The following is a 23,668-nucleotide window of genomic DNA, read 5'->3' on the forward strand; positions in this document are numbered from 1 at the left end:
GCATGTTCATTTCGAGACACATGCATGCATACAGAACACCATGGATGCTACATACTCACATGAAGGCTCATACCCTGCCAGTAAAAATTGCATGGAGGCTAAAACATGCAGCAGTACTGTACAACTGGATTCTGAACCATATTAAAAGGATCATGTGAAACTAAAGTCACAAATTAAATGGAACACATAATAATTATGATTATACCTAACATGCAGTCTGGTTATTGTTGGCACATTTAATTAGACAAGTATATGTACATGTAATTATACAGCAGTATATATATATAACGAATTCGAAAATGTTTCGATTCACAGTAAACAATTATGGATTAAAATACAATGTGAAGATCAATTAAATAGAATCAGTTAAATTTGTTTAAATTGTGCATAGAATCCTCTGAACGATCCTGGGGAAGACACCCGCAGAGTCATGGTCATGATATTTCCTGTCCCTGTGACTGTGTACTCGCCACACTTCTCAATCAATGGAGCACTAGTTCCAAATCCATCATACACCGAAACAGAATTAGACGAACATTGCTCACTGCTGTAGCTCTCGGTAGTTCTTTGTGAAGTAAGTTATATCTCCAACTTTTATTGTGAAATCTGTGCAGTGGACAGTAATATTTTTAGTGTGTGTGAAACTATACTCATCCCAATTTCTTGAACTTACCAGTGTCTACAGTTGGGTCATAAACAATTGTCCTTTCTTCAGCCATTTCATTACTTTCTCTCACATCTTCAGTTTCAATTGGTAAGCACTCCACTACATATGTAGTTGTTAAAGCAAGCAGACACATTAACAAAGTTTGATTCTTCATTCTTCTTTTGCCTTTCTTTTTATAATGTTGAAAGCAACAGTTCAGTTATACTGACTGCATGAGCTTGCAGCTATTATATATAGATATCTAGTGGATGATACTGTACTGTACACTATAAATACCTTAGTCTAACCAGAAATCCAAGAAATGCCATTAATTATTAAGTGTAATATTGTGTCAGCTCAAGCTCTATACTATGTAACTTGAGGAGTTGGTTTCCTAGGAGATGTGGTGAAAGATCAAAACCATGCACTATTAATTTTGTGTCCAGATTGTTCTCCATAGAAACCATAAAGTGGATGCTCAAAAAGGGCCAAGGACTAGATCTACATGTAGTTATCGTAATTTCAATGGCATCTTCTAGAGCCCAAAAATTGCGTTCATTCCGAACTTGCTTCTTAACTTAAATTATGGTGACGCTGTACAATATACAGGTAGTCTAGGTACGTGGCGTGGTAATAAACAGCATGCAAGTCGGCCAATGGCACCATACATTTAGTCTAGTCAAAGCGGAGGTGTGTCAGACAAAGTTTACCATACTCAGTTGCAACTGCCATGTACTGGATCTGACTGGCTGTCATTAGCACTGTGGCAGCAGACCTGTCAGAGCTCTGGGGACAGTACAGAGTAGAGTTGTTCTGACCTTTATTTCCGGCTATGAAGCCATACAACCTCACTAATTGAGGGAGAACTAAAGAGGTATATAGCATTGCACTGTGTTCTATATACGGACTCCAAGAGGTCTCCCTGACAGCAGAGAGAACCTGGTGCATTGTGAGGATGTGTGGGGGATTAACTCTGACTCTTTTGTCCCTGGCTGTGGGTCTGCTTCTCTGTGGACAAAGGACTCTTTGTCAACTTCTTCCTGACCTTTCTGATCCTTGTGCTAGCTCAGGTATGTTGGAGGATTTGTACCATGGTACATAATAAAAAAATACGTTCTCTGCCATGAATACTGAAACTGAACAAAAATGACAGGGTTCATCAGGTTTGCACATAATTATTAAATCATCACTGATTGATAGCGGAAATTAATTGATGTGTATAGCCACTGACTTGGTTCGTTGAGTTTTAAAAGAAGAAACTTGGAATTTATTTGTGGGAGTAGATCTATTTCCTATACACACACATGCAACAGCTCTGGGCTTGTGAAATGCATCCGTGTCCTTCATGGCTAATGAATTAAGCCATCAAGATAACAATAATAATTATTCTCATCATGTTACTAATACTGCGCTGGCCTCGTTCCCAGCCTCGTTGTCTCTAAAATAACGCTAGGTCGCCAACTAGGTCTGGTATATTGATTGTATCTGGGCGTGGTTAGGAACCAAAAAACAAAAGCAGAGAGATTTTCCAAGAACAATACACTTGTCGACAAGGGCCGGCAGTGTTAGTCCTACCTACTAGCTTGTATAGTCCATCACAAAGGGCAGCAATTGATAGCAAAGAGTCTTGCCATACCATGTTGAAAGATGTTTCTTCATTCCGAGAGGAACTTGAGAGCCAGGGCCTGTTCTGCAATGAGAGTGCTTTAGCAAGACAATGTTACGTTAGTCTGAAACTTAAACTTGCCGTAGCTATAGCTAGCTATAGACAATCTATCGCTAGATTTTTACTTGAGAGTATACATACGGAGCTAAATTACGGTATTAAACTTATACGGGGAAATAATGGTAGACTCGCAAGCCATCACTGTTGCACGGCGAAATTATTACAGGAAACAAAATGTGAAGAACCTCTGCTTTTGTTTCTGGTTCCCAACTACGCCCAGATACAATCATTACCAGGCCGTATTTTTCAACTTCAGAAAAATCGGCCTGGGGCTGAGGCTATAATTACTGCGCTGGCAATCGTACTGGAAAACGGTGCTAGTAAGAGCAACTAGTAATTGCGCGGTGTCAAGCCATAATTGGACTGGGTTTTCCGAATAACGCTGCAGCTAAGAATGCTGCAATGAAAACTGTACCATAAAAATAATTCATATGAGTATGGTCTCTCTCGTGTAATAATAGCACAAGCACTGCCATATATGGTAAATAGCACTAGCTTCCTTGTGCAATCTAGATAACATACCGTATTACTAGAATGTTTTGCGAGAATCAAACATTTGCGAATTTGGGAGGGTTGATCAATTTGCAACAATAAAATCCGCAGAACCTAAATTATTACTAGTAAATACACACGATCCTTGCCAGAATGCGATCGCAAAGGGTCAAATTTTCTGCTGATTTGGCTCATTCGCAAAGGTTTTTCACCCACAAAATATTCTAGTAATACGGTATGCCATTACCTGGTTAAACTCTTAACTTAATACAACTAACAAGCCGAAGTGCATAAAGAAATTATATGTCTAGACAGCACTTTCACAGTACCATGACCATGTTCCTGTTTTCCTCAATGCAGCTACCCAGGTTCATGATAACGATATCGCCTATTTTCCTCCCTCCCTGCTCCCTCAAAACGAGTCGCCTAGCAACAGTGGAAGTGAAGACAGGAAGAAAAGGGGAGCTACCATTGAGAATCGAAAGCTGTGGCCAAATGGAGTCGTATATTACACCTTTTCAAGCAGATTCAATGGTAACTATGATCGTATATTGCGTTATAACTATGCTTGTACATTAACAAACCCTAGGGGCTTGTACAGTGTTGTAGTTGGGAGCATAATCTACTAAGATCATCTCAAGAACGAGTCCAAGGTTCAGTGTATGTATAGTTCCCCTACCAACGCCTGCCAACTCAATTATTTGGTGCAAAGAGCCTCTCATCCCCTAGCTTGCAGTAAGAACTACAAACGTAAAGCTCTAGTCTAGTGACTCCAAGAGTTGTTTGTGCCAAAAGCTTGGCTTACACACACATGAATGAACAGAAGGAAACATGTGTTGGCTCTATTCTGTGGTTTCTATAACAGCACTTTGTTGTGCTCTTCAAAACCTCCGCTATTTGTGGGTGTAGTAGTGGAAGGAGTAGAGGTAGTCAACTGGTGAATCACCATAAATGATTATGCTGTCCATGATTTAATGCTGTTGGGTTGTGACATTTTGTATGATGTATATAAGTGCATTTTATCTTAAAATAATGAATTTTAAGGATTTGAAGTCAATGAAGGCCTGATAGGAAGAATCCTTAAAATATGAACTAAGCGGAAAGATAACAACATTATGTCAGGATAATTCGACCAACTGAGCTCACGATGCTGCACCTCTTGCAATAATCAGTGGCATGTATATTCTCTTAATTACCTGCAGCTGCTGAAAGGAGACAGATACTGGAGGCAATGAAGCATTGGGAAGACCACACCTGCATTAGATTCAAACAACGCTCAAACCAGCCGCACTATGTCAACTTCTTCCCAGGAGCAGGGTAAGAGCTTTCTATTGTAATATAGTACTAATATGTAAGTATTGTCATTGACAAACCAACAAATTAACAAGTCTTGGCTGTGTGTATTGTTCAGTACCATATAATTGTGAGATTGTTTTACCCTCAGCTGGTGTGTCTAGGAATCACTCTTAGTAACAAACAGAAGATGTAATAGTGCACAAAGAGAACAATAAAAAGGCCTTCCTGGCGATATAGCTTGGCAACCCTAATTGCACAGTTGTGTGGGCACTTTCATGTCAGGGGGGTACTTTTAAGACTGGGGGGTTGCTGTTTGTGTCTAAATTCTAGTGGGCCATGATTTTGAACCTTTATATGCAGTGGCATGCACTTATGAGGTTGTAGCTAGTGGGAGGAAATTTCTCTAATATGACCTTCAACTCTTTAATTTGTGATATCCTTACCAAGTATCGGTAATTTTCCACTGGCTTCAAGTCTCCTTTGAAATATAATTACACCACCTGCATACACCACCTGCGTACACACATTGTTTGCGTGTGTTTATTCAACCTCCCACTTTCCTTTCCGATGATTTGGTGAACCTTACCGCGTCCTTAGCCATTGCATGGCTTTACGAGTGCATGCACTGCTTATGGTAGTGAGGACATAGTTATTGCTTTCCAATTATTAGCTGGGGATTTGTTTGGATGTTTTTGAATTCATTACTGCACTAAATATAGTGTAGATACATGTGTACTAGCTGTCATGACCATGCGTGTCATTATAGTTATTGCTTTCAATTATTAGCTGGGGATTTGTTTGAATTCATTCATTACTGCACTAAATATAGTGTAGATACATGTGTACTAGCTGTCATGACATGCGTGTCAATGAATTTGGTTTGTGAGTTGGTTTGCCTGTAATCCACATAATTATATGGACAATATTACCAACTCATTGACACCTTTATATAGAATTACGTAGCAGCTCACAACTTGTTCTGTCTATACTCCTAATCTGATGACTTGAGCGCTGTAACCCTAACAATCTGTATGACATCACACATCTTGCTGGCTCATCCTATAAACTAACCATCTCATCCAGGCACCAGTGCGTCAAGGATTACATCAAAGTGTTTAATAATCTCCATGGAAGCGGGGACGGCCAAGTGATTTGCGCCTAGCTTGTGGTAAGGAAAACCTTTCTATATATAGTCTGTCTTGTTTTTATTGTGGACAAACCCATTTGCACTCCCTCACAGTCTGCTCACAGTAATTAGTACCTCTTCATATAACATAAACACAGCACTGATTCCCAGATGTACATGTATATAGTCATATATGGAAATAGAGCTGTAGGTTTTTCCCATTAATTTTCTCTGGTTCTTTCACATAGAAATGCCCAGCCGCTGTATGTGTCCTACATCCCAGCTAGTAACCATTAGCACACTAGAGCCACGTACAGCCATAGCAATGATTGTCTAAGAACGCTCATTGAAGTATAATATACAGTCTGTGTTTTGCTCTTATGAAATTACATACCATGTTTCAAATATGATTATTGATGTGGACACGTCATATAGTCGAAGAGTTGCTGGGCACTTGCAGTTGCTATGAGATACCATATTAGTATCTTTAGTGATTTTAACGACCAGCCAAAAAGTCATATTACCTTGGCTCATTTTCCTTGCACCAGGCAGAAGATCATTCAACAGTTCCTTAGTTTCGTGGAAGTGAATACAGTTGTCATGTTTGGCTAATCTTATCATGTATATATTGTCACACCCACCTAAGAGTAACACGATAAGTACATGCTATAATGTGTTATCCTAACCAATAGTAACTTTATACATTAGTCAAATTTGTGTTTCTAATTTATACTACCAACGGGTAAGGGTTTCCCTGGAAGCTAACATGAACACCTTGAATGCACTAATACTGAACTCTCCATGCATTTGATACGTGTCATCGTTACATTCACACTTGCATGCACTCTCTCAGATATCGACGAGTGTGTGTATACACACTGCTCTCACAGCTGTCGCAATCTTCCCGGCTCCTACGAGTGTCGATGCCCTCGGGGCTTCTTCTTGTCTGCAGATGGACACAACTGTTTTGGTGAGCTAGCCGATTCTGTTTTGAGAGCCCTTCTTAATGGCCACCCATATCTATAACTATATGAATTTATAGACTTGTACTGGTTGTTTAGCAGCATTGCTAAACTTGATGCATTTGAACTCAAAAGGTGCTTACGTAACTACTAAGTATTCTACCATGCACAACTAGACCTATATAATTATAAAGAACTAGAATAGAGACCATCCATTTCTAGGAAGCATGACTCATTAATTCTTGCTTACATATTGCCTGCATGCATGAATGCCATTGTGTTCCACTGAGGTAACTGGCATTGCCCTACAAAGAATGTTGTGTCCCTTCCATACGTGAGGTGTGTGCATGGGATGTGGTAGCCAGTAGGCTCTATAATAATAAGTGGGTTATTAGCGTCATTACAGAGATATTTTCCAAAAAGGAATATCATGTAACAAAACAGTAACTATAATAATGAAAGCACCACAGGTGCTGATGCCTCGGTGGAGATGCCAAAGCTACATAACATAAAGCTACTAATAGCTTTTACACACAAGGCATGATAAACAATTTGCATGCAAAAACTCTTAGAGTGGGTAATGATCGACCATGATTGTTGTTAAAAACGATCGATGCCAAAAGTTCATTAATGGCTGCATTAGCAGAGCCTTGCAGCTCTCTTCTCACTCTTGCAGCTACCAATAGCTAGCGTTCTAGTACAGAGCTAACTACTAAGTAGAGTAGCAACACTCGGTAAACAAGTTTGACTACGTGCTCTTCTGAAAAGGCTGCAATGGCATTCCAAGTAAGCAAAACTAGGCATAACTCGAGAACGAAGCATTATTTTGCAAATCCACGAATTAAAATCCAAGTAAACATGACTAGAAGCCTATAGAAACTCTTACTTGCACTTGATTCATCCTTGAGCAGCTGTAGCAGTCTACACACACACACAGATACACAGACACACAGACACACAAACACACTACCGTATACCTCGCTTGCGCATGCGCACCGAGGCATAATTATGCATGTATACATACCTGAGGCGCGCGTGGGCGGCCACGGGTATAGTAGTCTGTTGGTTTGTTTGTTTGTTTGTTTGTTTGTCTGTTTGTCACGAGTATATCTACTCACCTGGATGCCACAGCACTGCGTTTACAGCATGGATAGCCTTCACACAACAATATCTTGGTTTAAATAGTGACAGATTGTGATGTTAAAGCTTCTTTGTCGAGCAAAAGCTAAGAAGCTTGAACAAGCTTGTGACTGGGTCTGCTTACCTGGATGCTCTAGCACTGCGTTTACAGCATGGGTAGCCTCCACATAACAAGTCAGTACTTCTAATAGTGGCAGCTTTCGGTGTTAAAGCTTCTTTGTCTAATAAAAGCGAGCAAAATGTAGCTTGAACAGAACTTGCACATGTGTTACTTATAACTGAAGTGATCCTGTACCAGGTCCAGAAACAATGGAACAGGGTCACTAAAGTAGAAAGCTTGCTTTAGCTGACTGGGATCCATGCAGGACCTGGAGCCATACTTCTCTGAGACTCCAGGCTTCTTTGCTGTGATCCTAATCCACAGTGCATATTATCTATAGTACTACTTGTTCTCAAATGTTTCAGCATGCCTCCAGTCTGGTTTAGTTTTATTGCTCCTGAGTTGCTGTGCAAGTCATGCATGATGATGATAACAACATCACTATATGCACTGCATTATATCAGTCTTTTGGTTTCATGTCACCAGCCGAGGGTTTGCACTTTAGTGCTCTAGTTATGATTAATTGTTGTAGGGTTTGATAATAATACCTTGAGTCTTTTATATTAAGAGCAAACAGTGATAGCATAGAATATAGCAACTCGATAGCAACACAACTTTCTAGATAAGAGCACTAGTTTATCACATGATCTCTAATGATGTCATGCATAGTTCAATAGTCCAGGAGTCCGTGTCCTTACACCTCCCCTGCAAGCTCCTCAGTGAGTGTACTGACGGAGGAGCTTGACAACCATACAGGGTCAGAGTGAAGGTAGGAGGGGGCCTGCTTCGATCGTGTGGAGCGACGAGCTTGTATCGGGCGAGGGGCTTGCAGCGATGGGGAAGGAGCTTGCAGCAGTGGGGAAGGAGTTGGTGGAGGGTCAAAAGTTCCTCCAAACACTGAGGCTAGGATTCTCTTGCGTAGAAATCGCCTGTTCCGTACGGGAACCCGACCACTTTGTGTCTTCACGAAGTACCGCCTGTGGTGTCCTAGGGCAACAACTGTGCCTCCACACCCACACACACACACAGCTGATGTACTAGTGTGGCTCACCTGGCCTTATAGATGTCCCACATCTTGGTAGCTGGGTTTTGTATCGCCACTCGGTTTCCGATCGGAATTTCTGTCAGTTCCTTGGCGTGCTGATTATAATATAGCTGGTCTTGCGGCCCAACGTCAGTGTGCTCGGGATCGCTTGATTGTTGCCATTCTGGTGCGAATGATCTTCGGTGAGCTGGGAGGTGGTCTTGTACTGGTTGACCTAGTAGTTTCTGGGCCGGGGAGAGTCCATCCTTTCGTGAAGGGGTGTTCCTGTACTGCAAAAGTGATCGAGATAGCACGTTGATGGAGCGTCCTGCCCATGCAGCAGAGATTAGCTTTTTCATCGACTTAACGGTTGCTTCTGCTTTGCCATTGCTTTGGGGGTAGCGAGGGGATGATGTCTTGTGTGACACCCCCCAATCCTTGAGGAATGCTGCTAGTTTGGATGATGTGAATTGCGGTCCTTCATCGGACCATATGACGTCCGGTATGGCTGTTCGACAGAATTGGTTTCTGAGAGCGCCAATGAGCTTTTGTGTAGTGGTGTCTTTCTTCATCTCGATGACATCAGGCCAGTCTGTTTTACAATCTACCATGATGAGGAACTGGTCGCCCCCATATGATGCAAAGTCCACTGCCAGTTGCTGAAACGGTCTGTCTGGGGTTGGTTTCGCGATCAGGGGTTCTTTGGCATGGGGTGGTAAGCGATCTTGGCAGTGACGGCATCCATCGACAAAGTGTTTGATGTCCTGGTCAATGTTGGGCCAATAGATCGTCAGACGGGCCCGTGCCTGTGAGCGTGCTATACCCTGGTGGGCTTCATGTAGACGGCTGAGCATCGTTGTACGAAGGCTGATCGGTACGAAGAGACGGCATCCATAGACTATAAGGTCATCGTCAATGCTGAGGTGGTGTTTAATTGCCCAAATTTTTCCATTGATTTCGGCAGGAGGTTTCTTTCGTTCGGGAAACCTGTTTGAATGATGTTTTTGAGGCCTTGATACTCTGGGTCGTCGTTTGCGTGTCTTCGCAGCTCCTGAAGGTGTAAATTTTCTGACTCCCAAGGGTCTTCGTTAGATTCTCTAATCTGTGATAGAGATGGGGCTTCTTCAAAGTGGAGGTCATGCTCTGCGAGGTCGTCTCCTGTGTCTGGCTTGTGACATGGGTGGCGGGACAGGTGCATCTGCTGCAAAATTTTGGGCACCTTTCAACCAACGAGTTGTGAAATTGTAGGCCATTAGGCGAGTTCGAAGACGTTGTAGACGAGGGTTTTCGATTTCGTCTAGGCGATGGCTGTTGAGGATGGGGACCAATGGGTTGTGGTCTGTAATGACTGTGAAGTGGTCACGTCCAGAGAGGAAAACATGGCATTTTTTGGTTGCCCAAGCGATTGCGAGGCATTCGAGTTCGATGACAGCGTACCTACTTTTGGTGTTGGTGAGGAAGCGAGATCCCGCCTGTACTGTTTTCCATTCCCCGTCAGAGCCATCTTGTTTCTGCATGAGTACAAAGCCGATCCCAAGAGTGCTCGCATCTGTGTACAGGTGTGTTTCTTTCTTTTGATCAAAGTAGGCAAGGGTGGGTGCTGTTACTAACATCTCCTTGGCATGTTGAAATGCTTGGTCGTGATCGGGTGTCCACAGGAAATCGTTGCGAGCGCTCAGTAGAGGACGGAGTGGTGCTAGTACTTCCGCTATGTTGCTCGTGCTGGCTGCCAACTGGTTCACGAGACCAAAGAAGGACCGTAGGTCTGTTCGACTGCTTGGTGTCGGGAAACGAGAAATAGCATTGGTAATGTCGTCGCTGATGGTGTATCCGTCAGGTGTTAGGATGAACCCTGCAAACAATGCTGTCGTTTGGCAGAACTTGAATTTTTCTCGATTGAGGGAGATGCCTTTTTCTTGGCAGCGACGAAGTAACTCCCGTACATGAACGATGTGTTCTTGCTGATTACTGTCGAAGATGATAACGTCGTCAACAATTTTGCGGAAGTTTTGCATGCCTGCTAGTGCTTCATCCATGCGTTGGTTATAGTGTTCACTGATGGAAAAAATCCCATAGGGGGCTCGCAGGTACTTAAAGCGCCCGAATGGTGTGATGAAGGTGGTGAGGTTTTGGCTCTCCTCATCAAGTGGGCACTGATGATATCCCTTGAGTGCATCTAAGACGGTAAAGAGCTTAGCCTGGGTCTGTGTTATGTCAGCGACAGCTTCTGCTGGTGTTGTGGAGGGATACCGCTCTCGTTTCGATAGGTCTACGCACATGCGTATTTTGTCGGAGTTCTTCTTTGGTGCCACAACAATGGGTGCGCACCAGTCGGAGCTATGATTTTTTGATCGACGAGCAAGTCGATCTCAGCTTTCAGTTTCTCTCTGTATGCCAGTGGGATGGTGCGTGGTGTGCTCACGCAGAACGGTTTAGCGTCGTCAGTGATGGAGATATGGAACTGTTCTCCTGGCATGGTACGAATTTGTCCGTCGAAGACGGGTGAAAATTCCAACATGAATTGTTCCGCTGTGGGTAGCATAGATGGAACATTCGTAGATTCGATTGTTTCGACTTTCGTGGATTCGATTGTTTCGACCTTCGTGGATCCGATTGTTTCGGTAGATTCGATTGTCGTAGATTCGATCGTTTGGACAGAGGGCATCGGGTTAGGGTAACAGTTAGGTAGGATGCCGAGTTTCTGTGCTGTGGCCCATGATATGATGGTGCCTGAGACTGATTGATAGATGTGAATGTCTGCTTCGGTGTCCTGGCCATTGATCTGGAATTGGACTCCGGGTAGCTTTCCTGCTGGATGTAATAGTGAGCCGTTGACTGCTTTTGGTGTGACGTTGGAATCTGCCAGATTATCCATGTCCTCGTTGAGGGCATGTACTAAGTCTGGCCCTGCTGCGCAAATGTCTGCTCCCGAGTCAGGAAGGACACTAGTGTAAGTTTCTCCATGGCAGGTAGTCACTTTCATTCGAATCGTCGGGGCTGGTGTGATGGATCCAGCGTTTGCGTTGGATAGTTGCAGGAATGGGAGTTCCGAAGTGCGCAGTGTGTTGGCCCTCGGGGATATGGCTGGTTTTTTTCCAGAAGGATGTGGCTGTCTGCAAACCGTACTAAAGTGGCCAACTTTGCCACAGTTGCGGCAAGTTTGTCCCTGGGCTGGGCAATTCTTTCTGCCTCCATCGTGTTGATTTTTACCGCACCAATGGCATGTACTGGCCGGGGTGGCAGGTTGATGTCGTGTTTGTCGTGTTTGTAGTGCGCAAAGTTCGGTTGCACCCTGGATCTGTGAGCGGGACTTCTTTACCGCTTCCATACCACGGCACTTTGTTACAGCTTGATCTAGCGTGAGGTCACTAGCTCGGAGGAGTTCTTGTATAGTGTCGCCATCTTGTAGACCTTCGATAATTTGGTCTCTGATTGCTCGTTTGAGGCATTCGTTGTTACAAAAGTTACAAGTTTTTGCAAGGTCACGTAGTGACACTAGGAAGTCGTCGAAGGTTTCGCCAGTGAGTTGATGTCGCTGTCGTAGGTTTCTTCTCTCAATTGTTTCATTGATCTGCCCTTCGACATGTTGCTTCATTGCTGCAATTATCAGTGCTTGGTCATTCTTCTGGGCATCAGTTAGTCCTAGATTGTCTACCACAGTGAGGGTCTCTCTTGAGAAACAAAGTTTGAGTGCTTGTACCTGTTTTGCCGCTGACTCGTTGCCAAGGCCAGATAGTTCTCTATAGGCAAGCCACTGTTGTTACCAGGCAAGGAAGTCTGTCCCTTTATCTGTATCGAGGTCCAGTTTCGGTAGGTCACTGGTACGAAATGTATATGCCATATCTGCTGATCCTGATTTTGTTTCGGTTCTTTCAACGCTATTTATGTAGCGGGCTGTTCACAGCGCCATGTAGGTTTGATAATAACACCTTGAGTCTTTTATATTAAGAGCAAACAGTGATAGCATAGAATATAGCAACTCGATAGCAACACAACTTTCTAGATAAGAGCACTAGTTTATCACATGATCTCTAATGATGTCATGCATAGTTCAATAGTCCAGGAGTCCGTGTCCTTACAATTGTCACAGTACATGAGCTTATCTCTTTACACAGACATGAACGAGTGTGCTCATAAATGTGTCAACACGGGAGGTTCCTTTAGTTGTGGGTGTCGCCCTGGTCGCATCTAATTGGAGATATAGGACGAGGTTACTCTGCTAGCCTCGATTACAGGCCTTTCAAAATACATTGTTTTGGAATCAAGGCTAGGTGGCTACATTTTTACTAGGATACCACATAATAAAGTCAACGCAACAGTCCCTACTTTTAGAGGTCAGAAAATTGTCTAATTGGAGAATCACTAAAAATACGGTCTGTAACTCTTTCAAGAAGTAGTTCAAATTCAATCATCTATCAGCACTCTCTGAACAATTTTTGCTAACTCTTAAAAGGTTGCAATGGTATTCCAATTAGTAAGCACAACTCTGTGGCATAGCCAAGATTTTTGGAAAATTTGGTTGGGACGTGCTCTCTTAGATTGATGCTAGTGCAATCTGGAGAGTCCATTGTTATAACAATGATAAGTACTGTATTTACTTGATTAAACGCCTAGGCGTTTATTTCCTAGCAGCGTCTGTAGAGGGGGCGTTTAAACGAGATGGGCGCTTATTCGAAACGGGCATATTGTTTTGTCTACTTCAAACTCTTGCTCATCAGCAGTTATTACTCTTCTTGGCTGCTGCCACAGCTCTCAGCTTCAATCTCAAGTCGTAGGAGTGATGTTTCTCCCTCTGTGTCCTCTCTGCCATCATAAATAGTATCTATTTATTCTATGCTGCCCTTGTTTCAGCTGGTTCCACGTGCTAATTCAGCTCCACCCACAGTGCCACGCCCATACAGGGGCGATTATTTAAGAGGGGCGTTTATTGACAAAAGACAGCTTTACTGTGGGCGTTTAAACGAGATGGGCATTTAATCAAGTAAATACGGTATGTACTTTGTTAATGAGCAATTACATAATTATTGTACAACAAATTAAGTGGAGTAAACTAATAGTATGACTGATCAGCAAAAAAATAATTGTAGGCGACGAGGGTGATGGAGCAAACTCATGTGTAACTTTTTGCACTGGAATTTGAACTGTTGGCATCCCTCATGCATTCAGCACCAAGACTCCAAGCTATGCAGCAATGTAACTAGAATTCACATACATGATTGTATAGTTATCAGCAGAGAGTAGTACAGTACACCCTCGCTATTCCGGCTCTCTGAAGTATGGCCACCTCGATATACCGGCCATTTGGTTTTTGGTACGGATTGCTAGCTAGATGTTTACTGCACACAAAATTAGTCATTAGATTCGAGGTAAGGTCGTTTTTTAGCCGCAGCTATTTCTAAAATACAGCCACCTCGCTATTCCAGCCAAGCTGCACTGTCCCAAGGGTGACCGGATTAATTAACGAGAGTCTATACTGTAGCTGTAGTGTACCATAATTATAGGCTCACCTTGACCTTGTTTGTCTCTTGGTGCATGGTATATAGTCTGACAAAAAGGTATCTACAGATTGCAGAAGGGCGATTGGCTTAGTATTAAACTATCCATAGAATTATCTTTTTAAGTGTGAGGCTCTAGTCATGCACAATAGATCTTACGTGGTCCTATAAAGCCATATGATCCTCCAGATCCTGGCAACGATATAATTGGTCCACCCTTGCAATAAACGGTCCCCCCTGAGAAACTATAGCCAATGAGAGTCAAGGGCGTAGGGAGGGGCAGGGCTTTGGGGGCTGGAGCCCCCCCTTCCTCTGCAAAAACCACACTAAGAGCCCCACCTTCTCTGATGACTGTCTTCAGCCTGGGAATTACTGGTATAGATTAGTGGCAGACAAACAGCATGTCCAAGAGCTATATAGCTCTATACTATACTAGTAACTTTGATTCTTCAGTGTAACTATTAAAGCTAGCTAGCTATTAGTAGTATAGCATGCACCATTTAATTGAAGCATGCGCAGGTGTGCTATTTCTTGCACATGCGTAATGCACTGTGCAACTGATCAATAATCTACCACAGAGGTTGATTGAGAGCAGCAACTATGTCGCAGAAACATTATTTCTCAAGCGTGAGTCAAGGCCAAGCTCTAGTACTGCCAGCCTGAGTACTGATGAAAAGCCAGCAAAGTAACTGATCAGCTACATTATCATATACATTGTACATGTAGTTAGCACTGTAAATATTAGCATTGTTTCATACATATTAATTGTTATTACAAGTACAACAAAATTGTAACATCATAAATCATTACAAGTACAACCAGACACTCTTGGTACAACAACTATTCTCGGAAATGAGTCATTAATTAGGAGGTGTGGTTTCCGCTCTCCGCGCCAAGTGGAAGGTGCTTCACACCCTTTCAGCTCAGCCCCCCTTCCTCAAATTCCTGCCTACGCCCCTGAGAGTAGGCTGTAGCAAGCTATAGCACGCGCTATAGCTAGGCTGCTTGCATGCACATCAATAAATCTTACGTGGCCCCACCCACATTTCTTTGCAAATATTATGTATGCCTACGCTGCTGCAACTAGAGAACGGAGAACGAAGCACTACTTTGAAAGTCTTACTTGCACTTCAATACTCATTGAGCAGCTATAGATAGCAGTCTAGACAGACACATACGCTACACAAACGCACCGTACCGTCTATCTCGCTTGCGCATGTCGAGGCATAACTACAAATATGTTTCACAAGTGGATTGATACAGTAAAACAGACTTCTATACAGGTCACTACTGAAAATGGCAACAAAGAACACATAGGATGTGATCATTTCGTTAATGCTGGTGGACCCTGGGCTTCTCAACTGGCTTTGATGGCTGGAATTAGAGACCCCACTCACTCTAACAGAGTCATGCGTGCCCCCCTCCCAGTGAAACCACGGCGACGGTGTGTGTTTGTCATAAAATGCCCGGATCTCATCACTGAAGAATTCCCTATGCTTATTAATATTGATGGCACATATTTACGAAAGGAAGGAGTACAAAACACTTTCATATGTGGAGTGAGGACCCCTGAGGTATGCACATGATAATAAAATAATTTCGTACTAGGAAAAGGGTCCAAATGCTAGAATTGTAGTTTGTTCTATCTTCTTTATAGCCCCAGAACATAATTATGCAGGAGCCATAATTATATCTAAGACTCCAGACTTCTTAGTAATTCGACTGACAGTACAGTATAAAGATTTGGTTTTATGCTTTATGTACATGCATGTAATTGAAAATAAAGATGTACACATACGTAGAATTTCCACACCGTGTGTAGTGTTCCCCCCAGATGAGGTGCACGTACATTATTTTTCTTGCAGCACCTGGATCACGATGACCTTGAGTTAGAAGTGGACTATTCACTGTTTGACGAGTATGCGTGGCCTAGTATTGCACACAGGGTACCGGCATTTGAATCTTTGAAGGTGGCAGTCAACATACTTTGTGTGCTTGTACATTGTATGTAATACAGTGAGTTGAGCCCCTATCTTTGGGAGTAGACCTTCCTTGTCCATATCAGTAAAAAATTGTCCCCATTTATGAGGTTAAAAATGATGATCACCATTTATATGCAAAAGGGTTCGAGAAGCCTCTTTTGTATAGGATCAGCCTGTGCAGTTACTAATTAATTAGCAAGCGATCGTATTTGTATAATCAGGAGCACATTACAGTCTCGGGAATCGCATCTCATGCAAATTTGCAAAGCATGACCTCATATGCAAAACCGCTAAGTGGGTGATGATCATCAGCGTGCGTGAGCTGACGGTGCACTTTTACCAAGCATAGGTCAATAAAAATGAAAATCTACAGCTAGCTAGTTAACTATAGGCCTGGTAGTAAGCTCTCTCTTCTAAGAACCCCAGTAAGACTCCTAGTATGTGTTAGTCTAGGTCTAGCAAACTTTCTCTTTACATGGATATGCTCCTCTTTTAGAATTTTCTGTACCTCACCAATGACAGTCTCTTCCATGATGTATACCAACATCCATCAAAGACCTAGCTATTCCCTTTAGCTCTTTTTGGCTCAACCTAGCTCTCCTGCTGCTGCACTACACAAAATCTGTTCATAATGATAATCACATGCAGGCTGACCGCGGTCTGATTTCCACACCCATGTAGAGTTAAAAGCTCCTTCTGTAATGTGCTCCTGGTATAATGAAAGCACCGTGGGTGCTGATGCCTCGGTGGAGTTACATAACATAAAGCTAATAGCTTTTATATACACATGATGAACATTTTTGCATTAATTTTGCTACATGCATTCTCAAAGAGTGGGTAATGATCAACCATGATTGTTGTTAAACGATCGATGCCAAAGTTTAAATCTAAAACTAATGGCTGCATCAGCAGGCCTTTCAGCTTTCTTCTCACTCTTGCAGTTATACCAATAGTTAGCTAGCGTTCTAATGCAGAGCTATAACTACTAAGTAGAGTAGCAACACTCGGTAAACAAGTTTGGCTACGTGCTCTTCTGAAAAGGCTGCAATAGCATTCCAAGTAAGCAAATAAAGAACGAAGCATTATTTTTCAAATCCACAAATTAAAACCCAAGAAAATATATGACTAGAAGCCTATAGAAACTCTTACTTGCACTTCATTGATCCTTGAGCAGCTGTAGCAGTCTACACAAACACACACACAGACACAGACACAAACACACTACCGTATACCTCGCTTGCGCATGTACACTGAGGCATAATAATTGATAATTGATAGAGCCTCTCTTTGTCTGTTTGCAGTTGCAAAGTGCTTGGGCTGGTTACTATGATTACAACACTCTGGATCAAAACGCAATTATCGGGAGGCACCCTGTCATTAATAACTTGGTATTTGCCAATGGCTTTAGTGGCCATGGCATACAACAGTCACCAGCTGTAGGTAGAGCAGTTAGCGAGATTGTTTTAGATGGTTGTTCGCACTCTATTGATCTCAGTAGATTTTCCTTTGAAAGAGTTGTGAATGGTCAGCCATACAAAGAAAAAAACATTGTGTAAGAGAGATTTTTTTTATACATATTCTTACGCCAAACTTCATTCAGATGTGTCTTTAATTTTTGTGTGTAATCTTCACCCTAACGGTTTGAATTGGGAATGGAAGTAGTTGAACAATGCTGAGTGGACATAATTAAAGGATTTCGAATGCGAGGCTCTCGAATTGTGACATGATTGTGACATCATTATAGATCGCAAACGAAACACACGCAAAGAGCTATAGTGATGATACACACTGTATCCTTGCTGTTTACGTGACGTGCTATACATAATATATCCCTTTGATGATTTCACTTCCTAGCTAAGTTGCAATTTGCTGCACTAATTATAACAGAAACCTAATATTTGCTTCCATCCACTCATTCAGCTGCATGTGGGTTCCAACTTAGAGTCCTCGACCATAATGTTATAGAGCTTTGCTTGCATGTCTGTCTCCTGCATGCCTTATATATATTATGCATGTACAAACCTTCTCACCCAAAAATTGACCTCCCAACTAGGTACATCTACGGCTTACATATTAGTACTATGACACTTTCAGCTTTTATGAATAGTATTTATAATCATGCATGCTTCCAGTAATTGTTTGATCAACAAATGTGAATATTGCTACAGACTGAATAAAATGTTAGTCCTCTAGCTTTTCAAATTGTGCATAAAATCCTCTGAACGATCCTGGGGAAGACACCTCCAGAATCACAGTCAAGATACTTCCTATCCCTGGGACTATGTGATCGGTACACTTCTCTCCACACATCTTCTCAATCAATTGACCCTCACTTCTAAATCCATCGTACACCGCAACAGAATTAGACGAGCATTGCTCACTGTTGGGAATATCAAAATACTTGAAACGAACTTGGGCAGAACCGAAGGTAATCCAAGTGCATGAAATTGTACCAGTGATAGGGCCTGAGGGAAGATTAGCAGGTCCGAAACGTTGACCCATCGGCATGACTCCACCGCAAGCAAAGTTTTCTTGAGGGTTGGATAGTAAAACAGGGCAATTCGGAGTAGGTGGTGGTAGTGTAGTTGGGGCAATGGTGGTTGGAGGTGTAGGGGGTCTAGTAGTTGGCCTGGTGGTGGGTAGGGGAGTGGTTGGATCTGGTGATGTCGTGGCTACTGTAGTTGGCCTGGTGGTAGGTAGGGGAGTGGTTGGACCTGGTGATGTCGTGGCTACTGTAGTTGGCCTGGTGGTAGGCGGGGGAGTGCTTGGACAAACTATCGTGTACTCAATCCTGAATCCCGTACGTTTTGATCCATGATATGGTCCAGCAAAGAAGTATAGTGTGGTATTGCCAGTTGCAGTGATGAGAGAAGGTCTACCAAGATCATAAATGGTGTGAATTAAGCCGGTAGTATCGTGGATCTTCAAATAATCTTTGGGACAGTTTTCAGTTGTTTTTCCAGCTATCCCAAAAGCTAAATCATCAAATGTGAGGCGAACATTGCATCCTGGAGAAGGAACTTGGATGTTCCATTCACAGTTAAAATTTAAGGGGTAGGTCGTGGGCCAGGCAGGTGTTTGGAAGCTTCCAGAGGCACCTGTGAAAAGACTTGGCCCACATATAGTAGCAGGTGTGGGGGGCTGTGTGGTCGGTGTTGTTGTGGAAATTGTGGTGGTTCTGGTTGTGGGTGGAGGGACAGTAGTTGGAGTAGTAGGGGGAGCAACAGTTGGTGGGGCTGTATATGAAGTAATGTATTAGATCATAATTATAAAAGGATAGAAATGATTTTTCTAAGGCATCTGTATAGCTGGTCTTATGTAATAATTTCTGCGAAATATGAACAAATGATCAAATGTGGGATCTCATGCATTTGTTTACCCAACATATGCTAAACAGATCATTGTATAACTTATGTGTTCCCTCTATCCCACACACACCCACACTCATATGCATGGGAAATTGTTTTAGTGCCCACACGATCTGAAAACATGTACATATTTAGTAATGTCCCTAGCTCACATAGTATAATGAAAAATACTTGTGGTGACTTACCAGTAGGTGGTGTTGTTGTGCAGCTCAGACCATCTGCTTGTAGGTAGTAGCCAGGATTACATTTGCATATATAAGAGCCTCCAGTGTTGTCACAAATATGATCACATCCTCCATTATCGTATGCACACTCATTGAAATCTGCACGAAAACAAGTGTTTGTGTACATGATCATGACAATCACAGTTAGTGCTTATGCATGTGTTGAGGTAGGCAATTCGAGTTAAATGCTATTATTATAGCCTCTGAAAACATTAGAGCTGCATTATTCACTTACCAAAGCAAGTACTTGCTGCTGGAGAGTGATAGTATCCATTTTTACATTCACAGCGGTACGATCCGTCAAGATTTGTGCATGTGTGACATCTGTTTGATTGGCCACCACACTCATTGATGTCTGTAGTCAATTATGCACATGCATGGTAGGTTAAAATAATGTGTACATCATAACTATAGAGAGTATAATTATGACCATGTAGGCCAGTCTAAATAATTATTGTAGTTTCGAATTCTGATTGATTCACTCCATGCTATAGGGATGGTAAATTTATGTTCTACATATCTACGTACAGTCAAATTGTGTAAACCGCTAGCCAATTAAAGTGCCTACCAATTGTTGAGAAGTCCACCCGAAGTCCCCGCGGTGTACCAGGTCCTGTGTTGCTGCTATCAGTGTGGTAGTAGACAGTTGCTGTGTTGTCATACACATAGTTTGAGGTGTATATCTGGCTAGAGCTGCAAAATTTGCCATCTCTAGCATTTCTTGAAAGATATTCACCATCCTCGGGGTTTATAGATCGTCCAGTAAATACTTGGACATAGTCTTTAATGCACCCAGCACTGTAATTGGAGAGTGTATCTGATAAGAGTCTGAGAACAACTCATACACTTGTACATGTTTTGACAAATATTTTGTGCTGCTACAAATCCGCCAAAATAACAGAGAAAAATCTGAAAACGTCAAAATTACTCCCTGTCTATATATAATAGTAACATTAAGGTAACTATCCGTTCTAGAACTGAAACACTAGATTGTAGTAGCTTGCCAAACCACAAACATACATTAAGGTGTCTGCTATGTCAATCAAAAGTAAAGGGCGTACAGACAATGGAATCTATGAGTGTATAATTATTATACACAGTAACGATTAATAGTTTTCTGGCAGCGAAGTTACCTCTGCTCTAGGCTGAGTCCTGGAAAACTCAGGCGAACTCTGTATCCTTCAGGCACCCGAATCACCCATGCACACCTCTGATTCACAATATGGTTGGGATAACTCGGTGAGTAGAATGTTCCACTTTTACCTTCCATAACTCCACCGCATGTGATTCCGTCCGGAAGGGTCAGGGCTTTAGTACTTTGTGGGTAGGTGCTAATCGGGGGCCTTGTAGAACCTAATATTATAGTATAAAATATATTACACTTACACTTACTAGTACTATGCAGGCAGGACACTCACCACATCGATAAAGGGCATTTGCTTTAAGGATATCCAAAGGGCTTAGTTCTTGTGCAGAGCCGAACACAATTCCTTCGTCTTTCGCTACAATAGTCGGATTGCTACGGGACTTTGCAAACGAAGTACCAGTGTAGTGCATAATGCTGGCATAGTCATAGCCATAACCTAATGTAAGTGTTTGACCAGGTCTAGCTTTCACAAAATTGCCTGCTTGTCCATTACGGATGTTATTTGTGATTACGTTTACGTACTGGTCGCGGTCATGCCGAGTGTGCTCATGATAAAATCCTATTGCATGTCCTATCTCATGAACAGCTGTTCTCAAATACACACATCCCGGACCCAGAGAGACACCTTGAGGTTGATAATTGCGATGCAGACGTCCAACATAAGAATAGCACCTAGATACATGTAAATAAAATGGTGTTATGAACATGCAGTTTGTCTTTCAACATTCAAATTATCATAAACACAATTGACAAACTTACCCATCTCCTGAAAGGATATAGATGAAGTAGCGTTCTGTTGTGCGAGGAAAAAATCGAAGGCAAGTTCTGTCTTCCCAGTGCCTCATTGCCTGCAGGATTACTTCCCTATCATTTTCTGAATGTTAAGAAAGAACAGCTGTGTGAGCTTTTGTTAGACACAAAGCAAACTAATCAAATTAATACATCTTTAGAGACACCACATTTGTAATCTAAGTCGCGTATGGTAACTACCAGTCTATCACATATCATCTTGATCTTACTACTAAAGTCAGGAGAAATGGTGTATGGTACTCGTGCATTCGGCCATAGAGCGCTGGAATGACGTATCGCATTTCTCCTAGTTCTTGTCTGATCTGTGGACTGATTCTTGCCCTGAGGAACTTCGATGAATGCCATGTCTCCAATGTGCTTTATCATGGCTGCAAATTAATTTTATAGGTACTGTACTATAACATTGATACAACAACAAACCTGCTTTGGCTGAAGGGTCTGAGAAATGTCCATTAAACTCATCTTTGACCTCTTTTACATTCTTGTCTGTTGATTTCTCATGAGTGGAAGATGCCAGGTGAAATATGAGCAGAAGAGTTATGAAGATTTGCTGTAGCATTCTGTTTGTCTGTAGTGAGTTAGTAGTTCAGCTTTCTGGTTATTGGTTGACTACTAACCTGAGTTATTTTATAGGATTGTAATCCGGCCTGGTATTGGAAGTTTGTGGTTTCTAAGTTTCCAGCTGCCCACACATTCTTGAGATCTGACACTGGTGACCTTAGACACAGGAAGAGTTGCTATGAAACCTACACTAACATGATAATAGCCATCTCCTTTTTAAGTATCTATGCATGTTTTGTCATTATGCATTACCTAATTTGGAGAACACAGCAGTTTAGCATACCTATAGAACTATATAAATCTGAAAGGTGAACACTAATCCGATTTTAGCTGAGCATAGGTCTATTAGGTTTTTCTCGTCTCCTCCCCTGCCTGATGCCACCTCTTTCACGCAGTATTGCTGATCTTGCCAAAATGAAGCCATGTGTTAATTTGTGCATGTGTATAAATTATATGCTGTTTATGATGTCAAAACTAATACCGTATAGCGCGAAATTTTCGAGGCACTTCCTCTACATTGCACACAATGTTCGTAGAATGACTGCTTACCGGAAGCCACGCCTTTAATCTCTTTGTACGTTATGCCAGTTTTAATTAAAGAATAATTTTATTTTCACGTAGGATTGCTACCCACAAAATCAGCGAAAATTAAGCGCCTCGAACATTTCGCGCTATATATAGCTATACGGTAGTACATAGGGTCACCAAAATAATGAAATGACTTGCTACGTAACACTGTATCTAGCCTCGAATCCAGGCCGATTAAAATACATAATACGGCCTGGTTTCGAGGCTACACGTACATCCAGCATTGAATCAAAATAAGGATAATGACGCCCTCGACCCCTCATCCTGTTTTAACAGGAAGTGGATCAGTGTGCCGAAAACTATTGTGACCATTCATCAGTTGTCAATTGCAATTTCACACTTCCATGCTGCTCTGACAGATTTACTGCTGTGACGCGAATAAACTATTCCGGTCAATATCTTTTAGGCCAATTAGGAGATTGGTATACCACTTTGGTTTGTACGTTACGGTTACTTGGAAGTGGAGGTGTAGTGAGAGGAAGGTACGGTAGTAGGACGAGAGGTGCATGGGTCTAGTGGTTTGATGTGGTGTTGTCGTGGCAACTGTAATTTGCCAGGTGATGGATGGGGGAGTTGGACGTGGTGTTGTCGTGGCTACTGTAGTTGGTATAGTTTTGGGTGAGGGAGTGTATGGTCAGACTGCATGTCATATGTACTCAATCCTGAATCTCTTACACAGAGGTCCACGAGTTGGTGTCTCGTATTAATCGTATTGTTTCTGACAAATATTAATTTTCAATATAAAACACAGTCATAGTTACTGTGTTGAGCTCTTATCTAGGTGAAGAGGAATTCTAGACAGGCTAGACAAATTAGCTAACAGGCTCCTAGCTATAGGCAAAAAAATAGCGGTTACAGCATAGTTGTTACAGACAAATTGACTTCACAGTGTAAACTTAACCAAATTCTTACAAAAATATCAACTGACAGGCAAAGTGAAGTGAGGCAAAAAGGTGAATACATGCATGAACGGAGCCCCAG

At 42.2% G+C, this 23,668-nt stretch overlaps 4 protein-coding genes across 7 annotated transcripts in view; 1 reads left to right on the plus strand and 3 right to left on the minus strand.

Annotated features, from left to right (window-relative positions):
* Positions 1-23,668, minus strand: part of LOC135333663 (tolloid-like protein 2) — a 78,559-nt gene that overhangs the window by 43,905 nt on the left and 10,986 nt on the right. The gene's annotated exons all lie outside the window — the stretch shown is intronic.
* LOC135333776 (FAD-dependent oxidoreductase domain-containing protein 1-like) lies at positions 1,504-17,584 on the plus strand. Of its 4 annotated transcripts, XM_064528808.1 has the most exons (8): positions 1,505-1,716; positions 3,225-3,398; positions 4,067-4,181; positions 5,244-5,328; positions 6,140-6,256; positions 15,291-15,581; positions 15,873-15,977; positions 17,291-17,584. In XM_064528808.1, the coding sequence occupies exons 5-8, from the start codon at positions 6,239-6,241 to the stop codon at positions 17,543-17,545; spliced, it is 669 nt and encodes a 222-aa protein (XP_064384878.1). In that variant the 5' UTR covers positions 1,505-1,716; positions 3,225-3,398; positions 4,067-4,181; positions 5,244-5,328; positions 6,140-6,238; the 3' UTR covers positions 17,546-17,584. The 4 variants fall into 4 exon arrangements, with proteins under 4 accessions (XP_064384881.1, XP_064384880.1, XP_064384878.1 ...); XM_064528809.1 differs by lacking the exon at positions 5,244-5,328; XM_064528811.1 differs by lacking the exons at positions 15,291-15,581; positions 15,873-15,977; positions 17,291-17,584 and having other exon boundaries at positions 1,504-1,716; positions 6,140-6,417.
* Positions 10,778-12,530, minus strand: LOC135333732 (uncharacterized). Its single transcript, XM_064528759.1, has one exon. It carries the CDS (start codon positions 12,105-12,107, stop codon positions 10,782-10,784), a length of 1,326 nt encoding a protein of 441 aa, XP_064384829.1. The 5' UTR covers positions 12,108-12,530; the 3' UTR covers positions 10,778-10,781.
* LOC135333674 (tolloid-like protein 2) lies at positions 17,925-22,176 on the minus strand. The gene is made up of 9 exons (XM_064528684.1): positions 21,959-22,176; positions 21,748-21,906; positions 21,488-21,602; positions 21,000-21,400; positions 20,715-20,934; positions 20,150-20,379; positions 19,817-19,936; positions 19,543-19,680; positions 17,925-19,225 (listed from the first exon to the last, which is right to left on the minus strand). Exons 1-9 carry the CDS (start codon positions 22,095-22,097, stop codon positions 18,171-18,173), a joined length of 2,577 nt encoding a protein of 858 aa, XP_064384754.1. The 5' UTR covers positions 22,098-22,176; the 3' UTR covers positions 17,925-18,170.

The sequence above is a fragment of the Halichondria panicea genome, chromosome 3, assembly GCF_963675165.1.
Source record: "Halichondria panicea chromosome 3, odHalPani1.1, whole genome shotgun sequence".
NCBI lineage: Eukaryota > Metazoa > Porifera > Demospongiae > Suberitida > Halichondriidae > Halichondria > Halichondria panicea.